The sequence below is a fragment of the Polyergus mexicanus genome, unplaced genomic scaffold (genome assembly GCF_030449975.1).
Source record: "Polyergus mexicanus isolate NDT 795.1 unplaced genomic scaffold, iyPolMexi1.0 SCAF_1, whole genome shotgun sequence".
In the NCBI taxonomy this organism is placed as follows: Eukaryota; Metazoa; Arthropoda; class Insecta; order Hymenoptera; family Formicidae; genus Polyergus; species Polyergus mexicanus.
The window spans coordinates 7,411,555-7,435,422 of NW_027223321.1; the positions used below are offsets into that span (position 1 = coordinate 7,411,555).

General features: G+C 48.9%; 3 protein-coding genes across 3 annotated transcripts; all 3 read right to left on the reverse strand.

The window, feature by feature from the left end:
• Positions 1-9,748: 9,748 nt before the first annotated feature.
• LOC138937269 (uncharacterized) lies at positions 9,749-10,627 on the reverse strand. Its single transcript, XM_070303368.1, has one exon. It carries the CDS (start codon positions 10,625-10,627, stop codon positions 9,749-9,751), a length of 879 nt encoding a protein of 292 aa, XP_070159469.1.
• A 7,194-nt stretch (positions 10,628-17,821) lies between these two features.
• LOC138937276 (uncharacterized protein F54H12.2-like) lies at positions 17,822-18,880 on the reverse strand. Its single transcript, XM_070303395.1, has one exon. The coding sequence runs from the start codon at positions 18,878-18,880 to the stop codon at positions 17,822-17,824; it is 1,059 nt and encodes a 352-aa protein (XP_070159496.1).
• A 730-nt stretch (positions 18,881-19,610) lies between these two features.
• Positions 19,611-20,594, reverse strand: LOC138937284 (uncharacterized). Its single transcript, XM_070303406.1, has one exon. It carries the CDS (start codon positions 20,592-20,594, stop codon positions 19,611-19,613), a length of 984 nt encoding a protein of 327 aa, XP_070159507.1.
• Between the last annotated feature and the right edge of the window lie 3,274 nt (positions 20,595-23,868).

Consider the following 23,868-nt stretch of genomic DNA (forward strand, 5'->3'; position numbering starts at 1 on the left):
AGTTCAGTTTTGGCAGTACTAGAGTCATTCACACATATGTTTGTCATATATCGTTTAACAGCTGACGGTTTAAGCTTCATTCTAAAAAAAAATTAAGCAATTTGGTTAAGTTTTGGAGATTTTACAACAAGTTGAAGATGGAAGACCAAATTGTGCATTTTCGCCATATTTTACTGTTTTACTTTCGTAAAGGGAAGAACGCGCGTCAAGCTTGTGAAAAATTGCGTAAAGTTTACGGTGACAATACTCTACAAGAACGTCAGTGCCAAAACTGGTTCAAGAAATTCCGCGCTGGTGATTTTGATCTCAAAGATGCTCCTCGGTTAGGAAGGCCCACCGAGGTTGTAGATGACAAAATAAAGGCATTGATCAAGTCAAACCCACGTTACACGACACGAGAGATTGCAGAAACATTGAAGATCAGTCAAAAAAGTGTTCACGTCCACCTAAAAAAGCTGGGATACGTAAGCAAGCTCGATATTTGGATTCCTCATGAACTCAAAGAAGTTCATTTGACGGCGCGTATAAACATCTGCGATATGCTCATGAAACGTGAAGAAAACGATTCTTTTTTTAAACGAATGATAACTGGTGATGAGAAGTGGATTGTTTACAACAATGTGGAACGCAAACGGTCTTGGTCCCGACGTGATGATTCGCCTCAAACGACTTCAAAAGCAGAACTTTATCAGAGAAAGGTTATGCTCTCAGTGTGGTGGGATTGGAAGGGTGTGGTGTTTTTAGAGCTCCTACCAAGGAACCAAACAATCAATTCGGATGTGTACTGTCGGCAATTGGACAGTTTGAACGAATCTGTCATCCAGAAACGTCCGGAGCTCGTCAATCGTAAAAGAGTTGTGTTCCATCACGACAATGCGAGACCACACACATATTTGGCGACCCGTCAAAAATTATTGGAGCTTGGATGGGATGTGTTGCCCCACCCAGCATACTCGCCTGACCTTGCGCCGTCAGACTTCCACTTGTTTCGCTCTCTTCAAAACTCCTTGGGTGGAATAACGTTAAATTCAGATGAGGCGGTAAATCAGCACCTTGTTCAGTTTTTCGCCAATAAAGACAGGTCCTTCTACGAACGGGGAATTATGAAGCTCACCGAAAGATGGCAAAAGGTCATCGAACAAAACGGAAAATATATCATTGATTGATCTTTGTTCTTTATATAAATAAATGATTTTGAAAAACATACAAAAAATACGCAATGACTTTTTACTCAACCCAATATCAACGTGGTCACATTGACATTGGGATATTCCCGCATAGTCGACGGTACACGTCCCGCGCCTGTCTTTTTCGCGCCGCTGCCGTGAATAAGAAGAGCGATAATGAACTTGTATTTGTATCCTTTATTTCCTAAGACATTTTCTAGCGTCATGGTCGCGTCTTTGAGTATTCGTTGTTAACAATATATTTTTGTACGTTAATTTATCTTTTTCCATGTACATGAGACTATCGGGATTTTTCATAAAGATCAATTCGTACAAACCGGAATATCTAATCTCATCTATGAGTATAGAGTCGTCCGCGTCTACGTCGAATCGCTTATTGTCGTGCATCGCGCCTCTCGTGTCGATGTATACCCCGTAAACGTGATCGATCTTGTTCGGCGCTTCCCCGTCGAGAAAAGCCCCCATGTACTTTCGCCCCAACTGTCCTAGCCGACTGCGCGACGTTTCGTGACCTTGACAAGTTCGTGGAGTTCGCCTAACGAGCATTTTGAGCGTCAAATACGACTCGAGATTCTCAGGTTCGAACGCTTCTTCCTCGGTTTCATCGCGCGAATGGATCTCTTCGCGGGATACTCCCTTAATGGAGTAGATACGGCGTTTAATCGTCGTCGCGCTCGTATTCGTTTCATCTTTGGTTTTTTCCAAGCGGGAGTTAATGCTTCCTCCTTCCATTTTTTCTTGACGCTCATCGTCGCAAGCAAGTCGATCGCGTCTCGCTTTATCGTTTCGCATTTAATCTCATCTCTTTCGATGTTGTTTCGCTTCGGCTGTGCGCCGCAGCGGTTTGACGATCGGCTTGAAACGGTTTTCCATCGCGATCTCGTTCTCCATTTTGCCAGTCTTTAACGTTCTGATTTTTATAAAACGACGCGCGCGTTTTAGCGATCTCTCTCGCCGTCTTCTCTCGTTTGTTGATATCCGTCGCGGCCATCGCGATTAATGGATTGATTCCTCTAGCCCGCGGGGAGAGCGATTGACGCGTTCGACGCATCCACGACAACTGATCGCTCTACGGTATGACGAAGTCGTTAAATTCTCGTTTGTATCTGCCAGCGCGAAGCGCGCTATTTTTGTCGATCATTAAGAAACCGTACCTATACCGCCAATACGCGCGACATAGCGCGTGAAAATTCTCGTACGACATATCCGTGTTTACGTAATCGTTGTATATGTGATGCAAATTAGTAACGTCCTGTTTAAAAGGAACCAACAGATTTGTTATCTCGAATTTAGTTTCGGTATTTTAGCGTACGTTTGGCACAGATAGAAGCAATCGATGTTCGAGTGTCGCCCCATATCGAAGTACTCCCTGATAGTATCCTGTTTGTCGCACGTTACGTCATCGAACACGAATATCGAATTCGGGAGAGCTTCGATGGGTGGAATAACGTCGGAGTTATTGGAAAATATGAAATAACCTATATCTTCCATTGGTGCCAATAAATTTTCTAAATATTGATATTTAGGCTGCTGCAACGACTTCGAGTAAACGTAAACGTTCTCGAAGCGTACGCAGTGCGGACTCTCCAGCAAACTTATCAGCGCGTTCGTCTTACTGCAACTAGAGAGGCCGCAAATGACGCAGCGAATAGCGCTCGGTAATAGACGACCATGTCTGCGCGCTTCCTACGATGGCCGCGCCCTACCGTCGAGGTTCGTCATCTTTATCGCGATCGGTTACCGCACGAAACGCATTCCTCTCACCGCGCGCATGCGCGATACACTTGCGCAAAGCGGAGCGAGATCTTTTTATTTATATACCAAGATCACCAAGAATAGATCACCACCGATCGCGCAGTAGCAAATCGCGCGCGGCGTATCGAGATATTTATCCTACTAGTAGATGGCGACGATATTCTTGATTTCATCACCGATCAGTTGCGATTTGTCCCAAAGGTAATCTTGCTAAAGCACTTCGTTCGCTACGTGGAACGATTGTGGGGAAGCTGCCCGAACATATAAGAGTGGATCCGGAGGTGTGGCGCTACTGTTGATGCCTGGAACATTACAATCGTCCTTGGCAACGAACGCAAATCTACGGCCCGGCGCCGCTCGTTAAAGATTGCGGCGAAGGGATCGTCCCGATTGCGCACATTACCGATCGGACACGACAATATTTCCCGATAAGACACAGACCCGATCGCACACATGTCCGATCGGACACAGTCTCGATCGGACACAGTCCCGATCGGACACAGGCTCGATCGGACACAGACCCAGTCGGACACAATTCCGATCGGACACATATGGTTGCAATCAGACACAGGCCCGATCGGACACAGTATGTCAGAAATATATAGGTTTTGTTAGGTTATATCTTCCGGAAGTGGAGCACCCCCGTAGAGGGGACGGAACATACTGCCTGCACGCATATACTTTTTACTGCGTAATAAGGTTCCACATAGGTTTACAACTTTCCACGTGAAGCGAGGTTCAACGCAAACCTATGTGTCTAGTTTTTTGATAGTGGAGCCCCTCCGTAGGCGGAACCCACTGTATCCACGCATACATTTTCCCATCCACACAATGATTGTAAGATGGACCTAGCTTCGCGATGAGGCCTGTGTCCGATCGAGCCTGTAACCGATCGAGCCTGTGTCCGATCGAAATTGTGTCCGATTGGGTCTGTGTCCGATCGGGACTGTGTCCGACCGAGCCTGTGTCCGATTGGGTCTGTGTCCGTTTGGGAAATATTGTCATGTCCGATCTGTAATGTGCGCAATCGAGACTCACTCGCAGCGAATGCAATTCGCGAAGCAGCGGTACGGTGTGATCGGTGATATCGGCGGGGCCGGCTTATTGAATAGAGCGATAAACGCGCTCCCCTTCGAATTACGCAAACCCAGATATCAATTTTGCGGACCGGGTATCCGTCTCGCAAAACGACTTGTGCGAGGCGATCAAGGCGTCAATCCTCTGGACGCGAGCACGACATCGCGTACTCGCGAAGCGGCGAGCTCGCCGACCTCGCGCTCGCCGATAGAGCGCGCGAGCCCGTCGCGAGAGACTCGACTCTCGGCGAGAGAGCCGCCGCGATGGCCGTATGGGTGGCTATGAAATCGAAGATGAAACTTGAAAGGAGAACGACAGCTACGAGGAAAAGAACGCTTCCGGTAGCGAAACGCGGCGACTCTTTACCCCTGCTGCCGTTATTGAGAGTTCTCGGTTCTTTGGCTAGATGAGCAGCGGGAATCGCGAAAGCGGTGAACGATCGCAAAGCGGCGCAGTTGGAAGAATTGCAACGATCGCGCGATAAGGGAGGATTGTTGACCGTCGCCAACGCGGCTTTCTTGGGTTTTTTGGGCTTCGTCGTGCCGAAGACCGCTTCTCCGTAAAAGCGGAATGTGCGACATTCTAAGCGGAGAGCCGGTCTTCGACGATCGCATTGTCAAGATCGAGACTCACACCTACAATCCTTACTCCAACGTTCGGGATTAGCGACGGGATACGAATTCCTATATAACAGTAGCATCTGTACACTTTACCATGCGACAGTTTTCTCTACGTTAAGGACAGACTCGAGTCGAAGGAGCCGCCGAGCGTGCAGGAAACGAGTCGGTGACGAGGCTGGTGAACAATTGCGTCGCGTTTATGTTCGAAGAGATTCGCTACGAGCTCGACAGAGTGGAAGTTCCCGATCAAAGCAGAAACGTCGGGATAACGAGCACGATCAAGAATTACGCGTCGCTGACGGTCGAGAGAGGCAAGATATTAAAGAACGCCGTATAGGACTTATCAGCGGTAACTCACACGTCGATCGGCAATTTTAACTTTTGCGTACCTCTCAACGTGCTGTTAGGTTTTTGCGAGGATTACAAACGTGTCGTGATCAACGCGCGACACAAACTTATTTTGATACAAGCGCGCAACAACAATTGTATCGTACCGCGCAAAACAGAAGAACCTAAAATTATTTTATTAAAGATACAGTGGCGAATGCCTCATATAGTGTTAAATGCTGTTAATAAATCAAGATTATTGCGCACGTTGGATAGCAGACGATACCTGAGCGTCGCTTTTCGCTCGTGGGATCTCTACGAGTTTCCGCTTCTACAGAGCACGACTAAACACTCGGGCCGTTAAAGCGGCGACGCAGCTCGAGAAACCGCTATACGTTATCTTCGCATTACAGTTCGGAAAGAAGAACATTCTGTCCAAAGAGCCTTCCCTATTCGACGATTGCAAACTGACTAATGTTAAACTATATCTTAATTCCAATTTTTATCCTTACGACGACATGAATCTGGATTTCGATAAGCGCAATGATGCCGTGCTATACGACATGTACTTGAAATTTCGAAGAACATACTACGGATGCGACGACGAGCGCTCTTAAAGGTGAATAAATTTTTAATTCACAGCCCGCTCGTGGTCATGGACTGTTCTCGACAGAACGAGTCGATCAAGAGCGCCACCGTGGATGTTCGCGTAGAATTTGACTGTAAGGAGAACATCTCCTCTAACACCACAGCTTACTGTCTTATCATTCACGATCGAATGGTAGAGTACAATCCGCTCACTAACGTTGTGCGCAGAATCTTGTAAACGCGATAATATTCTAAAAAGTATGGGGAGAGAATAAAGCGCTTAAGAAATCTAGGGATGAACACTTCGAGTACCACTAACAACGACGATGGACGCGTCTATCTTCGTCGATCTCCAAGGTTTCGTAGTCAACGAGAGATTCGTCGCGGAAGGGGTAGCCGTGTTAAAAAATGGCGCGAAATTGACACATCACATCTTTTGACGTCTGGAAATTCTTAATGCTTCGCGAGCCTTTCGCTGCGAATATCACGTGAATAATTGCGCGTTGGAGAACGCGTGCAAACTACGCGATTGGTGGTTCGAGCGACGCGATAGTTTGCGCGATATGCTCGATTAATTCTATATTATATTACTTTATATCTATGTAAAACATCCTATATGTACTCCTTTGTATTATATCGAATCATTGTACATTACACATCATCATATATTATATGACATATCTAGTCAATTATATAATCTATAAATTTAATTATATTTTAAGCTTTATATAATGTATCGAATTGTTTATATAAACTATAAATTTAATTATATATTTCAGGCTTTATATTGTAATGATGCACCTCCCATCGTTACCTGGCACGTAGCCAGCTGGAAGTCTGCCGCCCGGCGAACACCAGCCGGGCAGTGGCAGAGGCGCCTTGCGTCTTTTTTAATACTTAAATTACCGCGGTTGCGATAAACAACCGTACGACCGTTATACGGCCGCCGTTACGCCGTTATACGACAAGCCCGAGCACAGCCGAACGCTGCCGGAAGATCCCGAGCGTCACCCGCCGAAACGCCGCATCGTTTCGCCCAGGGGAAGCGACGCGTTTACCGTAATTACCCGCCAAAAACAACGCGTCGTTATCCCCACCCGGGGGCGAACGACGCAATTACCGATAGACGCTCAGGTATAAAAAGACAGCATTTCGGCATCTTATTACCAGAACGATTCCTGAATCCGCTCGAGCAGTACGCTCCGACATACAGTACCAGAACCGATCCCGAAATTCGCAGCAACGACGGAACATGAGGTTGACATGTTCGCAGCCTCCGAGCATTCTCGGTTTCCGTGCAGTCTCCGAAATCCTGACACAAATCCGACCAACTCGACGAGAGCGGAGAGTTCGCCGCTCTACTAGATTAGGGTCTATTATCCGACCGCTCCAGCCAGCCGGACCGTGGGTTTGCGAGTTCGCTGCCCCGTCGAGTTTTCTCGACTCCGCCGTGTTATCCTCGACTCCGCGGATGGAAGTAGGGACGGAGAGTTCTCCGCCCGGTAGAGGGTACTCGATCTCCGATCGCATTCCCCCTACCACTGGGAATACGCGCATAATCCCGCGACAACGATCAAAACCGTTTTACGATACTTGCGAATTATAATCACCGCGCCGAAATACCTGTCGCCTAATATCCCATTGTATTCCGCGCGCCGTCAAAATAAACACGGCCTTGCCGTACACGCGCCGACCGACCGCGCCTTGTTTCTTGCGCGTCTCGCGCGCCGTCAAAATAAACACGCGTCGAATGACCGCGCCCGGTTTTTTGCGCGTTTCGCGTGCCGTCAAAATAAACACGGCTTTGCCGTACGAATATCGTAAGCGGTTCGATATATCGAACAGCGCGCACCAAATAACGAACGCGCATTACATCTAGCGCGATGCATCATCCGCTGCGCGCTAACATCACACTACTTATTGTAAATCGATCATTGCCGAAACAGGCAAATAAAGACGATACCTTTTAACTCAACCTTTTCGTGTGTCTCACCTTTTCACGAGCCCTGATCCCGACCGAGCTCATCCGCGCACTCGCGAAAAGTAACCCCGTTACAATATATAATGTATCGAGTCAGTTATATAATTTATAAATTTAATCATTTATTTTAAACTTCAATAAATGTATTTGTCATACCATCGCAAAATACACGCTATACGAACGAACCGCGTTTTTCCTTTATCGCGGCCGCTTATCTTTTCCCGCGATAATAGCTCGCGCATCTTTTACATTTATACCGATATCCGTCATAAAATGTTTGACAGCGAATAAGAAACAATCTATTAAGTGATTTAAAGAAAATGCCATCGTTAATAAATTTAGTACTACAACGAGAACGATTGAATGCGTCATGGTAGACGCAAGGTTTGGCGATGGGACTGTTGAGAGCCCTATTGAATCTGGTGGTATTTCCAAGTGTAAGTAATATTTGTGCATTTTATGTCATATTAATTATTGGTAATATATTGATTATTTGTAATATATTAATAATTTAATTTATAGTATCAGTCTACGAGTGACATTAAGATTCCCGGTTTTATAAAATTTGAACACCGACAGATGATTCGATCGTTGCGACGGAATGCGCGAGACGAATTGGACGAATTATGGGGAGATACTGTGGAGGCTCGAGAGTACGATTCGGTCAATTGGTCTTGGATGTACTGGGATATTTTCGATCTACGAAAATTATTCGGGCTCGAATCCTACGAGGAAGACGCGGTGGAAGAATCGTGGACGAGCCTCTGAACAAGAAGTCTAGGGATTGATCGTAAATATCTTTTTAAGATTCGCAATACGTTAAATATTTAAAAAAACCTATTAAAAATTAAATTATTATACTAATAAGACTCGTATTTTTCTGTTTCAGATCGAGCATCGCCGTATTTTAGATTTATTTTATACTAAATATATCTTTGTTCGAGAAAGTAAGAGTTTTATAAATTATATTATTAATTTTGCTTCTCGAACGTTCTAAAGCGAGACGTTACGTTCGTAGCTTTGTTTTCATTCCGTTTTTGTGGTTTCTTCGTATCGTTCGATTCTGACAAACACCTCGTTGTCGATAGCCGATTGGCTCTCGGAATCGAACGATCGAAATTCCTCCTTTTTTTTGTGGTACACGTATCGACCGGGATTCTTGTGCGTGGATCGGAAAGAAGGGCTTTTCGTTAACTCACTTCGTCGCAAGCCTTCACCGGGAGCACACCGAAAGTCTAACACTCATATAGTTAGAGTTAAAACGATAATTCGCGTGTCCGATTATATCTTGCCGTCGCGTGCGATTACCTAAGACGGTCCGGGAGTTGGTGTCGAAAGAAATAAACACTTTTCAACAAACTAAAACCGCTCAAATCATTTACGTCCTATCTCTCCGATCGGCGAAACAAATAAATTCTGTTAATGTGGACGTGTAATTCGAAGGCGCGGCTACAATCTTATATTAAACATGTATTTTTCTAAAATAAATTTATTTTCACGAATTAAAACGAACACTTTCTATCGCGAATGCGCATAGTCTGATGCATCGGTTGTTACAATGAATTCCTTTTTTTTTGTAACGGAGGAGAAATGCCTTTACGCATACCCCGCCTCGATGGGGTTCGAGGAAACTGGCGTATGCACTACATCAGAGAGACCCCCCGCCCACGGGCCGTGCCCGCTGGGGGAGCGGTTTCTGTCTCCCCCAGTGTCCCCGTTGTTGATGGGGACATCATTCTATCTTGGCGAGAGGGAGACCACTGCCCCTCTCGCCGCCATCCCGGTGTTATTCCCGGGGAGGGCGTGGTTGGGCCCAGATACCCCACCTGGGTTCCGACCACCGGGCCCAGTTCGGGGTGAGACGTCCGCGACGAAATAGCGGACGTCCCACCGAGTTGTCCGGGTCCCGCGCATTCGCTGGGGGAGTTCGATGGGGACGGTTGCGACCCCGTCCCCTCCCCCTGCGTGCGCACCCCCTTTGCTGGGGTGGGTTTCTGGGATGCCCGAGGACTTGTGCTGCCCCGGTTCCCATCGGCCCACCCCCGGGGGCCCGTCGGGCGCGATTGCGGCCCCCCGGGTGTTCTCCGGGAAGCCGCTCTCGCTCCCTTTTGGCCTCCTCCTTCTGGAGCAAAACTGCTTCACAAAAGGAGGAGACCGCCCTCCAGGACTCCTCGCTCTCGAGCATAACCGCTACGATGCTCGAGAGCGAGAAGTCAATATCCCCTATTACGTTGACGAGAACACGGCGCTCTTCTGCCCACGCTGGGCACATCTCCAGCGTGTGCTGCGCCGTGTCCTCGTCCCCCCCCCGTACAATGGTGGCAGCGTGCGCCGTCCTCTTTACCGATGCGACACAGGTACGAGCCGAAACACCCGTGGCCCGTAAATACCTGTGTCGCACGGTACGACATCTCGCCACCCGCCCGTGTGACCCACTTGATCAAATGGGGGCGGATGGCCTCGACGACGCGCCTCCCCGATGTATCTTGGGGGTTGGAGAGGTGTTCGTCCCACCTCTTCAGAGCGCGTCGCCTAGCCTGGAGTCTCACGGCGGCCTTGACCTTAGGGGTCAAAACCACGCCGAGCCCGCCGAGCTCTCGCGTACGCGCGTAAACGTGCGCGTACATGTCTGCGTAGAGCTCGACGAGCGGCATCCCCGCCAATAATGTGGCCGCCGTGTGCGACACCGTCCTATAACCTCGGACTACCCTGATGGCCACCCTCCTAAATACTCTGCGCAGCAGCATGCTGCCGCGCCGATTGGCCACCAGGGCGTCCGCCGGTGACCCGTAAAGTGCCACCGCCCGGACGGTGTTCGCGTATAGGCGCCGCACCCGGCCATCCGGACCCCCGAGATTGGGCAAGAGTCGGCCGAGGCTAAGTGACACCGACTCCGCCCTGGGGGCCAGAAGCTCAAAGTGCGCGCCAAAACTCCAGGCCGCGTCCAGGTAGAGACCACGGTATTTTAACCTGTCTCCCACCCGGACGGAGACGTCACCCACCATGACATGGGCCTCGGCGGGGGGAGCCCCATGCTCCCCCCTATGCATGAATAGCGCCTCGGTCTTATGAGGCGCTACCTGCAGGCCCATGCCACGGATCGCGCGGACAGTGCACGCTACCCCGACGTTGGCGGTATGAACCGCAGCCCTTCAGCTCTCTCCCCCGGCCAACAGCAAAGTGTCGTCGGCGTAACAGACGACACTGCAGCCGGGGGGGGGGAGGGCAATACCCAGCACCCTATTATAGGCGAGGTTCCAAAGGCTGGGGCCCAACACGGACCCCTGCGGAACCCCGCAATATACGCCCCTTCTGCTTAGGAGTACCCGGTTGTTGGGGTACTCCAGCCACCTGTCCCGGAAATAGCTTCTCAGGACCTCCACCATGTAGGGGGGAAGGCCGAAGGTGTTCACGTCCTTCCCCACCATACTCCAGGGCAGGGTGTTAAATGCGTTGCGGATGTCTAACGACATCGCAAGTACCACCCTGCCCTCCTCCATGGACTCCGCGAGGGACCGGACGCGCAAGATCGCGTCAACGGTCGATCGCCCCCCGCGGAATCCATACTGGTCTCGGTGGAGGTCCATCTCTCCCCGGGACAGGTGTTGGACGAGACGGTTCGCCAACACTCTCTCCAAGAGTTTCCCCGCCTCGTCTAACAGGCAGATAGGGGCGTATGCAGAAGGGGCGTTGCTGGGCTTGCCCCCCTTCGCGATGAGGACCAATCTGTCCCTCACCCATGCTGGGGGGAATATGCCCTCCCTGAGGCAGCTGTTAAACAGCCGCCTCAGGCGCCCGGACAGTTGGGCCAAAGCCAGGACCCAGACCCGGCCGGGGATCCCGTCGGGACCCGGGGCCTTGATGCCCCGGAGTCTCAACCGCCGGATCACCTCGACCATCTCTTCCTCCGAAACCTCCAAGTCCTCCGACCACGGGATGGTCGCGTCTTGGCGACCACCCGCGTCAAAAGGGGGACCCTCGGATGGGAAAAGGGTTCCCGGGATATTATCGAGGACTTGGGGTTCCAGAGTTTCCGTCGCGGGGGGCGCCCAAGCTTTCAGCTTGTTCATAACAAGCTTATACGGGCGCCCCCATGGGTCTGCGTCCAAGGAGCGCAGGAGCTCGTCCCATGCTCGGGCCTTGGCCCTCCTGATCGCGGCGCTGAGGTTGTTCCTAGCGGCACGGAACGCCCCATACGCCTCTGCCGTCCTCTCGGCGTCGGGTCGACGCCGGGCCCGGGTGAAGCGGCGTCTGGCGGCGACGGAGATTCGCCAGAGTTCGGCGATCTCCTCGCTCCACCAGTACGCCGCCCTTCGCGGGCGGGGGTTGATCCGGGGCATCGCGAAGTCGCAAGCGTCGCTGAGCGCGCCCCGGAACCATTCAACTTCTTCATTAATGCCCCGCCCTTCCCCCCCGGGACACGGCCAGTCGGCCGCAAGGACGGCTGCGATCAGCCTGTCCGGGCTCATCTTCTTGAGGGCCCATCTCCTCGGCCGGCCATCTCCCCGGTCTTGGGCGCGGCTGAGCACCCCGTGGCGGGTGGCATTTAGGACCACCTCTATATAGAGGTGGTCGGAGAGCGTCTCGCACTCTGCCACCCGCCAACTTACTATCATTCGTGCGGCGGAGGGGGTGGCCCAAGTAAGGTCCAGGACCGATTCCCACCGCACTAGGGTGCTCCTCGACCCTGTGTTTATAAGACACAGGCCGAGTGCCGCCGCCCAATCCTGTAGGGCCTCGCCCCTGGCGTTCGTGAACCGGGAACCCCAACGCGTTGATTTTGCGTTGAAGTCCCCGGCCACAATAATGGGACGGGGCATCTGTCGGCGGAAGCATGCCGACACCCTGTCCAAGAACGCCACAAACTGGGCGAGGCCCACGCTGGGGAAGATGTAAACCCCCAGCACGGAGATGAGCCCCCACCTGACCACCACCACTCCCGCCCCGGCCTCGACCGGTGTGCAAGGCGGGAGTGTGGGGTCATTCCTCCACGTGATCGCGACGGAGCCTGCCCGGTTGCCGATCCAGCATGGATTGGCTTCCGGGACATAATATGGCTCCGCCGCGATCCCCAACCCGAAACCACGCTCCGGCAGGCTGTGCAAGAACAGGTCTTGCGCCCGGCGGACGTGGTTCAGGTTGGCCTGCAGTTTGCCTAAGGGGGGGGGGCATTATTTGACGCCCCCCGGTTCCGCCATCTCCACCTCCGCCATAGGGGCGGGTGGGGTGGCGGCTGCAGGCCGGGCCTTTGGTGGCCTCTTCTCCTTAGGGGCCTCCGAGGAGGCCCCGCTATCCTCTGCCCCGCGTTTGCGGGTGTCGGAGGGTGCTGCGGTACCCTCGCCGGTTCTGCCGGCCGAGATCCCGCCGCGGCACTCGCCGCCGGGAGCGTCTCCCGTCGTCGGTCCGGCCGTTTTTTAGGGGGGGTGCACCTCGAACTTCCCACCCTATGGTCGGCCGGACGACCCAGTCCGGAACAAACCGGGCACCTGACATTATCGGCGCAGTCCCGCGCCAGGTGTCCCGGTTTGCCGCACCTATAGCAGCAGCCCCGTCTATCTATGGGGCTGCTGCAGTGCTGTTGGACATGTCCTTTCTCCAAGCATCTAAAACACTGGAGGGGGCGTTTGTCCAGCAGCTCCACCTGTGCCCGGGACCATCCAACTTGGATGGCCCGGGCTGCCGCCACTTTGTAGGCGGCCCTCAAAGGGCACTGCACCCATGCAGTGCCAAGCCGCGGGTGGGGAACTTAATGTCTCCCACCCGCACTTCCTCCGCCGCACAGCCTCCTCCTCCAGCGACGGCCGCCGCTATGTCGGCGGCCGTAAGGGAGCGGTCGAGGCCGCGGAGCCGCAGCTCCGCCTTCCTGACGGGTCGGGCGAGTCGGACCTCCTCTTTGCCGGCAAATACCCGGCAAAGGTCCGCGTAGAGGGCGTCGGCCTTCTGTGCCGCTGTCGGCCCGTCCTTCTCACCCGACCCGGTGAGCTCGATGACCATGGCCCCCGTGGCGGCTTCACGGACGCGGAGGAAGTCTATCCCCAACTTGGGGAGGTCGATCTCCCTCCGAGCCACGGTCATCGTCTCCTGATATGCCCCGTCGGCGCCGGTAATCGTTACCGCAGCCGAACGGGGCACTCTGCGCCTAGAGGCGTCTCCTCCCCGACGCCCATTAGGCCGCTGCCTCTGGCGCGTCCCCCCGGCTTGTCGGGGAGGAGGCGCCTGCCTGGCAGCTCCCTTCTTGGCTAGGGGTTGGGCCTGTTGTGCGGCCCTCGCCCTAGCCGTCCGTTCCCTCCGCCCCACCACCTTAGACCAGGGCTCGCCCTGGCCGGGTACGTGTGGGGGGGGAGGATGGACCTCCTGCATGGGCCTTGCCGGCCGGGAGTCGCCCGGGGGAGGCATTCCCCCCCGTCCTCCCGCACTTGCCGGCGGGCCGAGCGGGGCAGTGGGCAGGGGAGGGGGGGCTTAGAGCCCCCTTCCCCCCCGTGCTACGCCCTTTTTTCTTCTTCCTCCTCTTCCCCCCCGACACGGTGCTACAGCGCCGGTAGGGGGAGAGGTGGGAAGGCCCCTCCAGGCGGGCGGCCGGTTGTTGCGGTGGGTCCATGGGGCCCACCCCGGCCTATTGCCGCCCGCAGGTCGACAAGGGCGGCGATCTGACCGGTGTACCACCGATACCAAGCTCGCTCGCCCTCGCCGACCACTCCCGGCGGTTAGCTTTCGGAGAGCGGCGCAGAGGTACCCCTCAAAGGGGGCCTCATCGCCGCATTACCCCGGCCACCCGCCAACGTTGGGGACATAGGTCCCTGACCCCCCCCCAAACGTTGAGGACCCCCGTCCCATAACCCTCCCCGGCGATGGGGACCTCTGTTTCCTTCCCGCGGCTGGACGTTCCAGTCTAATTGGAACGTCCAGCTCCTCCACCAACTTCACCCGGGGAACCCCCCGCCTTTTGCGGGGCGACCCCTCGGGCGAACCGGGAAGTTCTAGCCAGGAGGGGGGCTTCGCGTGACGAGTCGCGTCGAGCTCCTCCTTTAGCTCGCGGATCTCCCGTTGGAGATCCGCATTGCGGTCTCCGAGGGACTTTATGTCCCTGCGGAGGGCCGCTAGCTCCCCTTTCGCCTCGTTCTGTTGGGCTCTCTCGGCCAGGGTGCTGGCCGTTACCCTGACAAGGGCCGCGGCCTCCCTGAGCCTCTTCTGGAGAGAGCCCTGCAGATTTCCGGAGCAGACGGCGATACGGTCTATGGCAGCCATCTGCTCCATACTCCGCGCCGCGATATCCGGGGTCGGGGCCTTCCAAACCTCTTCGGCGCATTCCGCCTTGCTGTGCCTGTCTGGGGCCCTCCCCCCTAAGGGTGGCTGTGGAAAAAAAAGAATGGAGGGGACTCTTGGACGTCTACGAGGCAATTTTCGCTTTAAATTTTTTATTTTTATATTTTTTTATATTTTTTATTTTTTTATTTTTATTTTTTTTATTATTTTATATTTTATTTTTTCGGACGCGTGAACATGCTCGGGCTCGAACCTGGGTCCTCCACATTTCCAGACAGGGTCCTAGTATGCTGGGCTAGCTGAAATCTTATTAGAATAAGGCTTAGATGTAGTATTTGTAGAGAGTAGCCCTCCGACATAGGGGACCCTACGCTCTGATTGGCTTCCCTATAGTTGCCGGCAGTTTGATTGGATGAGGAGCATGTTTCTGAGCGAGAGGAAAAAACGCGGCAAAATAACACGTGTGTAAGAATCGGCAAGATGGCGGCCACCGAGAATGGTGACGTCACGAGAATAGAAGGGGTCGTAAAAAGCAAGTCTGTGCAGGTAGCGATTACGAAGTTTTTAGAGCTTTATGACGTCGCTTAGACGAGGAGAGAAAGGATAGGAAAATAGTAAATGTTTTTATATAAGCGATTTAAAATAAAATATTTTTATTAAATATTATACTTATGTTTAAATGTAAATAATAATTTCGCAATGTACAAAATTTCTTATGTGACGGAAAACATGCAAATTCGCTGCTATATACATCGATAAAAACGAGAGCCGAGAAAAATTAACGTTCTATTATATATCCGTATGGCAACGAACAATGGCTATCAATAAACCTACGTTTTAGCAATACAGGCTCACATACTTTAGTTTCGTGACCGGGTAGCTGAGACTGTTTGATACGGTATCTTAGGACAGAGTCTATGACATCACGGAGACGCAGGGAAGAAAGGAAGGGAAGAAAAATATTTTCGTCTCTTAAAAATAAAAAACATCTTTATTTATATAGCAAGGGAATATGATATAATATACAGGGGAAAATATTTACATAGTGCTTAATATTTATTTACAGAAAGATTATTAAGATATTACAGAGGAGTACATCGTCTATAACGTATTACAATTCGAATTACATGATTAAATATGGCAACGCATAGCATACAATGTTTCACTTGTTTCTTTTTTCGCGAAGAAAAATTTTACGAAATAAGTGTACGATTAAGCGATCGTTATGTTCACAAAAAGACTAAGAAACCGATTAAGATCATAATCGTTGCACATATAATATAAAAATACGCAACTATATTGTCCACATGTTTGAGAAAAAATTCCTTGTAATTGTTGAATATTCCAACGATGAATGACGGAGTTTCGACGAAGTCGGAGGAGAAATCCGGAGTGCAAGGGTGGTATTCCGTAGCTGTCGAAGTATGTGCCAGTACCATGCTCGTCGAGGAAGAAGGCGACCCAATGTTCTCCAGGTCGATTGTGGTCATCCGTATTAGCGACGATGGCTGTCGACCTCGTCCACACCCTCGGGACTCTGTCGGCTGGATAAACTCCCGCATGCCTGGCATTGATGTGACGTAATGCTTGTAGAATTTCGCGAGAGTTCATTATTTTGACAAGGAGGCGAACGAACGAGCGGTATTATATATTCAATAACTTCGGTATTTACCTCCTTCGGTAGTGCGCCTTTGATCGTGCCGGCTTGTAACGCTGAGTTTTCAATGTCGGCTTGTGTGGAGTTAGTAGTTGCTTCGAGCTTGTCTCTATCCATCAACGACAATAATTCAGATTTTTCAAATTTCTCTTCTTCTTTTTCTATTGATCGCTCGGATTTTTGCAGATTTTTTTTCTCTATTTCATTTCTATCGCGCGAAATCTCATACGCGCTACTGATTTCCTCGTCGTCGTCCTCGTCGTCGTCGTCGTTGTCGTCGTCGTCGTCGTCGTCGTCACAGACGTTTAAACTCCAATTATCCGGAGAACCACAAGTAGCTTGAGTACTAACTTTTGTATTGCCGTAGACGATATTATTTCGCTCGATCAACCAATATTTTAATTTATATACGTTGCGTAATGCGCAATGAAAGATTCCAAATTTTCTAAATCCGTGGTAACCACAATATCGTCCGCGCACTTCTCCCTCTGACAGATTTTTGAATGCGGGAGAAATATCTTCCAAATTATATATATTTCTGGAGAGTAGATTCCGCAAGTAGGTTTCTTTTTCGGCACCTCTGACGTAAATGTATCGTGCCTGTCTTGTTATTTCACGTAGTTGCGATGTAAAATATTTCGGATTAGCTTCACTGTCGAACCATTCAATACCGTGATAATTTCGTGTAAGCCAGTTATTTTCATGTCTTACATTTCTTGGTAAATCGCCAAATGAATGCGGGGGCATCATAATCGAATGTCCGACGAATGGAGCATCAAGCGCGATAATAGCAACTTCCTTGGGGATAAACTTCGCATTGGCATCGCGGAAACCTTGTATGTCGATGACTATATCCATTTTGTGAAGACTGGAGCGCACTCGACAGCGCGGTTATAATAGTTTAAACTGCTCGCGAAGCGTCGACGTTCGTGTCTCGAATGAAACTGAATTCTTTTCTGTTATATTGTATATTTTTTGATATTTTATGCTCCTGGCATTTTGATCGAATGTGGAGGGGAGAAAAAGGAGGGAAATTTTCCGAGTATTACGTTGTAACAGTCAAATACTTGAGCGTGATAAATATCTATCCGGCAAAATCGACGATGACTTGACGAGACGAGTCGATTTCTATTACATTATCGAATTCGGCGTAAATAATACAATTAACGGTCTCAGTGAGAGCTTTCTCGAATCGCACTTCTAATCGCAAACTACCATGTCTTACGAGATTCCAATGCTCTGCGTAATTAGCAGACAGATCGGGCGTGAGATCAAAAGCGAATAACGTATATCCCTTGGAATAATCGTCTCTACTTATAGAATTTCCTTCGTTCAAAAAATAGATGCCCGTTCCCGTGAAGAGAGTTTAATAAGCTTCGACGTAAAGCGGTTCCTCCGGCGAGAAAACCGGTTGTAACGGTCTACTAGGAATTTGCATACCGTCGACGTATAGCGAGAAGAAATTTATTCCGTAATTTTTGAAATTAAACGGATTTAATTTTCTATCCCCATTAAACGCTTTATTATTAACAAAGCCGACTATTATCCTTTTCGGAAGTTGACCCAGTATTACATTATCTAACGATTCACCCACAACACCACTGTGAATCGTAAATGTTTTACCTTCGACTCTCGTGAGCGGATATTTGGCCGTAACTTTACTCAATATTCTAGCATGCGCGAGTAATAATCCTGCGCCTATTTTCGCCCTTCTCACGAGTAAGCTCGCATCCAGTATATGAACTTTCGCCGATGAACCGTTACTGTCCATAAGACAGAACGAATCTTTCGAACGAACGAGCCTCAAGCGTACTTCTACACCATTAATTAAAAATTTGTCTTGATTGAAAACGTCGCAATGGAAATGTCCTACAAGATCTAGCGCGCGCCCGCCGCGAATGTAACGCGCGCGTCTCACGAGAGCGGAATTTGGCGATTTTGATTCCATCGGTTCGTCCATTTGACCGGGTGTATCCGCGTCCCATAGACAGGAGGTTAGATGGGAAGTTTTTGCGGGTGAAGAATAATTTAATAACGCCTCGATGTACGCGCGGTACGCGTAAGCGTTGTTTGGAGGCGACACGAGCTTTTGGTTGAAATACACGTCGATCTGATTGAACATGGAATGAAGTAAATGATTTACGGGGCCTATAGTGGCCGCGGCGGTTGCGCCCGCAGTATGCCCCGTGGAATCGCCCGGTGTTTCTACGCGTACGCGGAGACTTAACATGGTGTGCGTGAGATCTAAATATTCTTCTCCGTGACCCGGAATGACGAATTCTATCGGAGAATCGTCCGAGAGCGAAGTCACGGATTTGTAATGAATCCATTGCGAACTCTCGATACTAGTTTGTGTGGGTGGTAAAGAAAAGAGATCGAGTTCGCTCTTTAAACATTCGCTCGAATGCGTGTGAAGAAAGGACATGCTTATTTACCGCAAATTTTTTGTCGTCGCTGTAATTCTTACTGTTAGATGTGTTTAGAATATACGCCGTTTAAGAAAATATGTCGGATACGGTGCGCTTTCTAGCAGTTTTACGCCGCTTCGTGGATGTTTTAAGTCTTTTCACTGTTGTGCGCTTTTTTCTTCTCTTATTTTTCGATGTTTTTGTATTTGCTCTTTTTTTCCCTCGCGTCTGGCGCTTTGACGAACTTTTCCTACGCGCCTGGTGTCGTCTACGTAATGTCGCGGATTTAGCGATGCGCGTGTTGAGCCCGCCGAAAGGAAACTGAGCTACATGCATTTTTGCATCCGACTTATAACCTGAGCCCTTCATCAGACTACTTATTTTTTCTTTAGCTTTTCTCTTAAGATTGTCGCGCGATTCTTCAAATCGGTGTTTAGCCGCTACTTTAAACGGCATATTGTTTTCAACATCTTCGATTATATTAACACCGGCCCGTAAAGCTTCTTTCCCCACAGCCCGTACCCCTCTGGTTAAATAAGGTAATACACGTCTGAACAGTCCTCCAAGAAAACTGCCAATACCGTGCCCTCGTTGATAGGGCGATCCGACGAAAACTCGCGGAATTCCACCGCCACGACTGCCGCCGTTTTGTAACCCGTCGTAATACGTCGAATAATAATCCATTAACGTTTAATTTTTTATCACGCTCTCTAATTATTATTATTATTATTATTATTATTATGTTATCTACTCGATACGTCTAAAGTGCAATGTCACTGTCAGCGTTCCAAATTCGAATGGTATACTCTGTCCTAGTTGATCTCTTATATCTATCTCGATTGTGCGAAAAGACGTTTGACGCAGAGCAATGTATTGAGTGTGTGAGAAATGCTTTATTTGAGTAGACGCGAACGCGTAATCATTTCCAACATCGAGTGCGACAATTCGCAAAAGAGGAGATTGCACATCGCCAGTAATATAGGGCTCGCAAATATCGCAATAGACAAAGAGCTTGTCGGGAATACCTCGCAACAAACTAGATGGTTCGGCGGCTATTATTACTCGTTCACGCGGAAATACGTAAAATGGTGATGTATAAATTTCAACATCGTCATAAATCCAGGCGGGTAAAACGCCCGATGTACCGGTATTATTTTCAATTTTATCATGCTTCTCATCGCCATTCTGTATATCGAAGGCGGTTTCGCTAAAAAGCCATAACGGTAAACGTTCCACAGCATTAACATTGAGCTTATTGCGTGTATCGAAGCCGAGTATTCGGCAAAGTTTTTCGGAAAAATTTACATAATGAATCATATCACATTTCATAATGTCGCAGGAAAGTTTCATAATAATTTTGCTCCCGATAATAGCTCCAAATTGCCAATGGATATGCGAACCTACGGATTTTGCAGAGTAATTCACAGCTTCTATAAGATCGGGTATATTCAAGTAAATGCCCGATGGTATTTCAGATTTCTTAGCGATGATTTTCTTTTTTTGGAGACCTATCGTGAATTCTTGAATATTTATAAATCTTATGATTCCTTCTCCAGGGCGTATATGAAGAAAGCTAGTCGGAAATTGAATCTCCGTGAGCGCTACTTCCCAACGTCCTTGCAAGTCTATACGTTGAGGCAATTCAGTAGTGAAACATGTGGTTTTATTCTCCGGAAAAAAACGCATACTGCTATTACTAGGGAGAATCATATAAAATCCTTCCTCCCTCATTTTTGATTCAAAGATTTTAAACTCGAAGAGGGTATCCAAGAATCGAATTTTGAAGGATATCCTTGCCAACTAACTAATAATTGTTTATTGTTACCACGCTCCCTACTTTTTATCACACGTTCGACGATAAATTTTTCTTCTCGCAAGTTTTTAACAACAGATGCTAATTCTTGTTCATAAAAAATTCCGTCTATAATTTCGCCCGCTAAATCGCTTAATTCGTATACGTGCGGTTTTCTCCATTCGAGAACACGGTGAATTCGAAATATTTCTTCGCTCCACTTTGCCTCGTATCCTTTCTCAAAGGCTACTTTTGCTCGGGAGTGGTGCACTTGGACACAATATAATTGGACACGGTGCAAATGGACACGAGATTTTGCACACGGTTCAATTGGATACAGTGCATTTGGACACAGTAATTTTGGATACAATAGCTTTTGGACACATAAGAAAATACGCATTGTTTACTTGGACACCGCTCAATTGGACACTGTTCATTTGGACACCGTTCGTTTGGACACAGAAAGATGCGCACCGTTCATTTGGACACCGTTCGTTTGAACACCGTTATTTGCCCACCGTTCGTTTGGACACCGTTCATTTGCCCACTGTTCGTTTGGACACCGTTCATTTGCCCACCGTTCGTTTGGACACCGTTCATTTGCCCACCATTCGTTTGGACACCGTTCGTTTGGACACCAAAATTTGATTTAAATTATACGACGTAATCCACACCAAATTTTTGTTTTAAATAAGAAATAGGTTTGGGTTAGGTTATATCTTCCGGAAGTGGAGCCCCCCCGCAGGGAGGGCGGAACCCACTGTATCCATGCATGACATCCAAATATGCGAAAGGCTAAACAAAGTGCTAAAAGCAATGTAAAATTAATGACATCAGTATCAGAGATATATAAGTATGTATATATTTTATTTTGACAGATATTATAACCTTCAAATGTATCTCCTTTTCACGATTTCATATTTTACATAGATTTACCAGTATAAAGTGTTATAAGAATACTGATTATATTTTCCCAAAATGATTTTTATTTCTCTCCATCTGTTACATATTCAAACAAACAGTACGCATGTTTCTGTGTACAAATGAACGGTGTCCAAACGAACGGTGGGCAAATGAACGGTGTCCAAACGAACGGTGGGCAAATGAATGATGTCCAAACGAACAGTGGGCAAATGAACGGTGTCCAAACGAACGGTGGGCAAATGAACGGTGTCCAAACGAACGGTGGGCAAATAACGGTGTCCAAACGAACGGTGTCCAAATGAACGGTGCGCATCTTTCTGTGTCCAAACGAACGGTGTCCAAATGAACAGTGTCCAATTGAGCGGTGTCCAAGTAAACGATGCGTATTTTCTTATGTGTCCAAAAGCTACTGTATCCAAAATTACTGTATCCAAATGCACTGTGTCCAATTGAACCGTGTGCACAATCTCGTGTCCATTTGCACCGTGTCCAATTGTACTGTGTCCAAGTGAAGGCCACTCCTTTTGCTCTACTGACGCGCACGAAATCGCCCACGTTATATTTAGCCTTTTGTCCGCGATTCTTTTTCTTCGCCCTATCGCCGTTGTCGTTCCAGCGACGATTCATATTTTCACGCGCGCTTCGAGCATTTTCCCTCGTAACGACTGCAGGTTGCATTTTGATGGTGGAATGTCGAGTATGATTGTAAGCGCGAACGATATCCTGCAAAACATCGATGTAGCGTCGCGTATTTTTGTGCGTAAAATATCGCCACATCAGTTCCTTGAGCGTTCTATTAAAGCGTTCCACTATAGCTGCTTTAATATCAGGATTACGGGCTACACGAAAACGAATATCCTTTTCTTTTAAGAAATTTTGTACTTGTCGAGCAATAAATTCTTTATCTTTGTCGGTCTGCAGGTATACGGGTAGGCGCTCTTTGTTTCTCGAGAATATGCGTTTAAAGGCTTTTACCACGCAGGCACCTGTTTTGTCGCGTAAAGGCTCTACCCAAACGAATTTACTAAGCACATCGATAACCGTTAATAGATATGAATAACCGTCATTATAACTCTTGAGATTACGAATATCGATCAAATCAGCCTTCCATAAGTCATCGATATTTGTCACGTTATAATGTAAGCGTGGAAATTTTCGACGTACCGGACGATGTAACGTGTATGCGTCTTGCGATTTAAGCCAATCGATGACCTTGTTACGTGTGAAATTCGGTTTAGCGGCTCGCGATAAATTGGCCGTCGCCGAATAGCCGGCATAGTGCGAGGGACTGTAATACAATTTTTCGAGTTCCATCATTCGAGTTTGCTCCAGTCAAGCAATCCTTTTCTTTTCTTTGTCGGAGAATCTACGTAGCTCGTTAATGTTTTGTCGTCTTCGTCCTCGTCGGCGGATACAAATAGCGTATCTCCTTCGGTTTCGCTCGTTTCATCTACCTTACGGCTGTACGACTTTGAACGCTCGGTCGAAGTTTTCGGAGTGGAACTTCCGCGCGGAACCGCGTTTTTAATACGATGAGATCGGGCGAACGTATATAATAAATCATTATTTCCTATGAGATTGGAAGGAGTGCCTATGTCGTGCAGTAATCGAGCAAACTGAATTCTTCCGGTTGCTTTAAATGTTTTTCTCTCGCGTATCGCGTCGTTTATAAGTTCCGCGATGTTCGAACCCGTTACGACGGAGCCGTCTATAGTTACGAGTCCTCGTCTATCCCAGCTAATCTTAGATGTCGGAATATCGATCAAGTATTTTAATATCGCACGCGCTTTGTCACGATAAGTTTTCGGCACACTGCCGAGTATTTTTTTGATCATTTCAGCCGATTGCGCGCGTTTTTTCCCAAAACTACTGCTACTACTACTAGCGCTCCCGTCACCGCGGCCACTGCTAATTAAAGCTGACGTTTCCATAAATTCGTTATCATCGACATCCAAATTCGCGTCTTCGTCCTGCTCGTCATTAATGTCCTCGCCGTTACCCTGTGTATCCTCACATAAGCGTTTTTTCGCTTCCCGAACAAAGTGAAGATAACGTTGGAGTACTTCCTTATACAATTTCCATCTTTTGTCCTCGTCGACAGGAGTCGCGAGGTTAAGAATACGCAACATCTCCGCATCGAGCCGCGATAAAGCTGTTCCAGGTGTTCGTACTGAATTATTATTATTTACATTTTCCGCATTTGATATTTCCGTATTTTTCTTCGGTGAATTATCAGTCATCGCAATAGATGCCATTTCCGGTTGCTGTTGCATTCGCTGCATTCTCTCA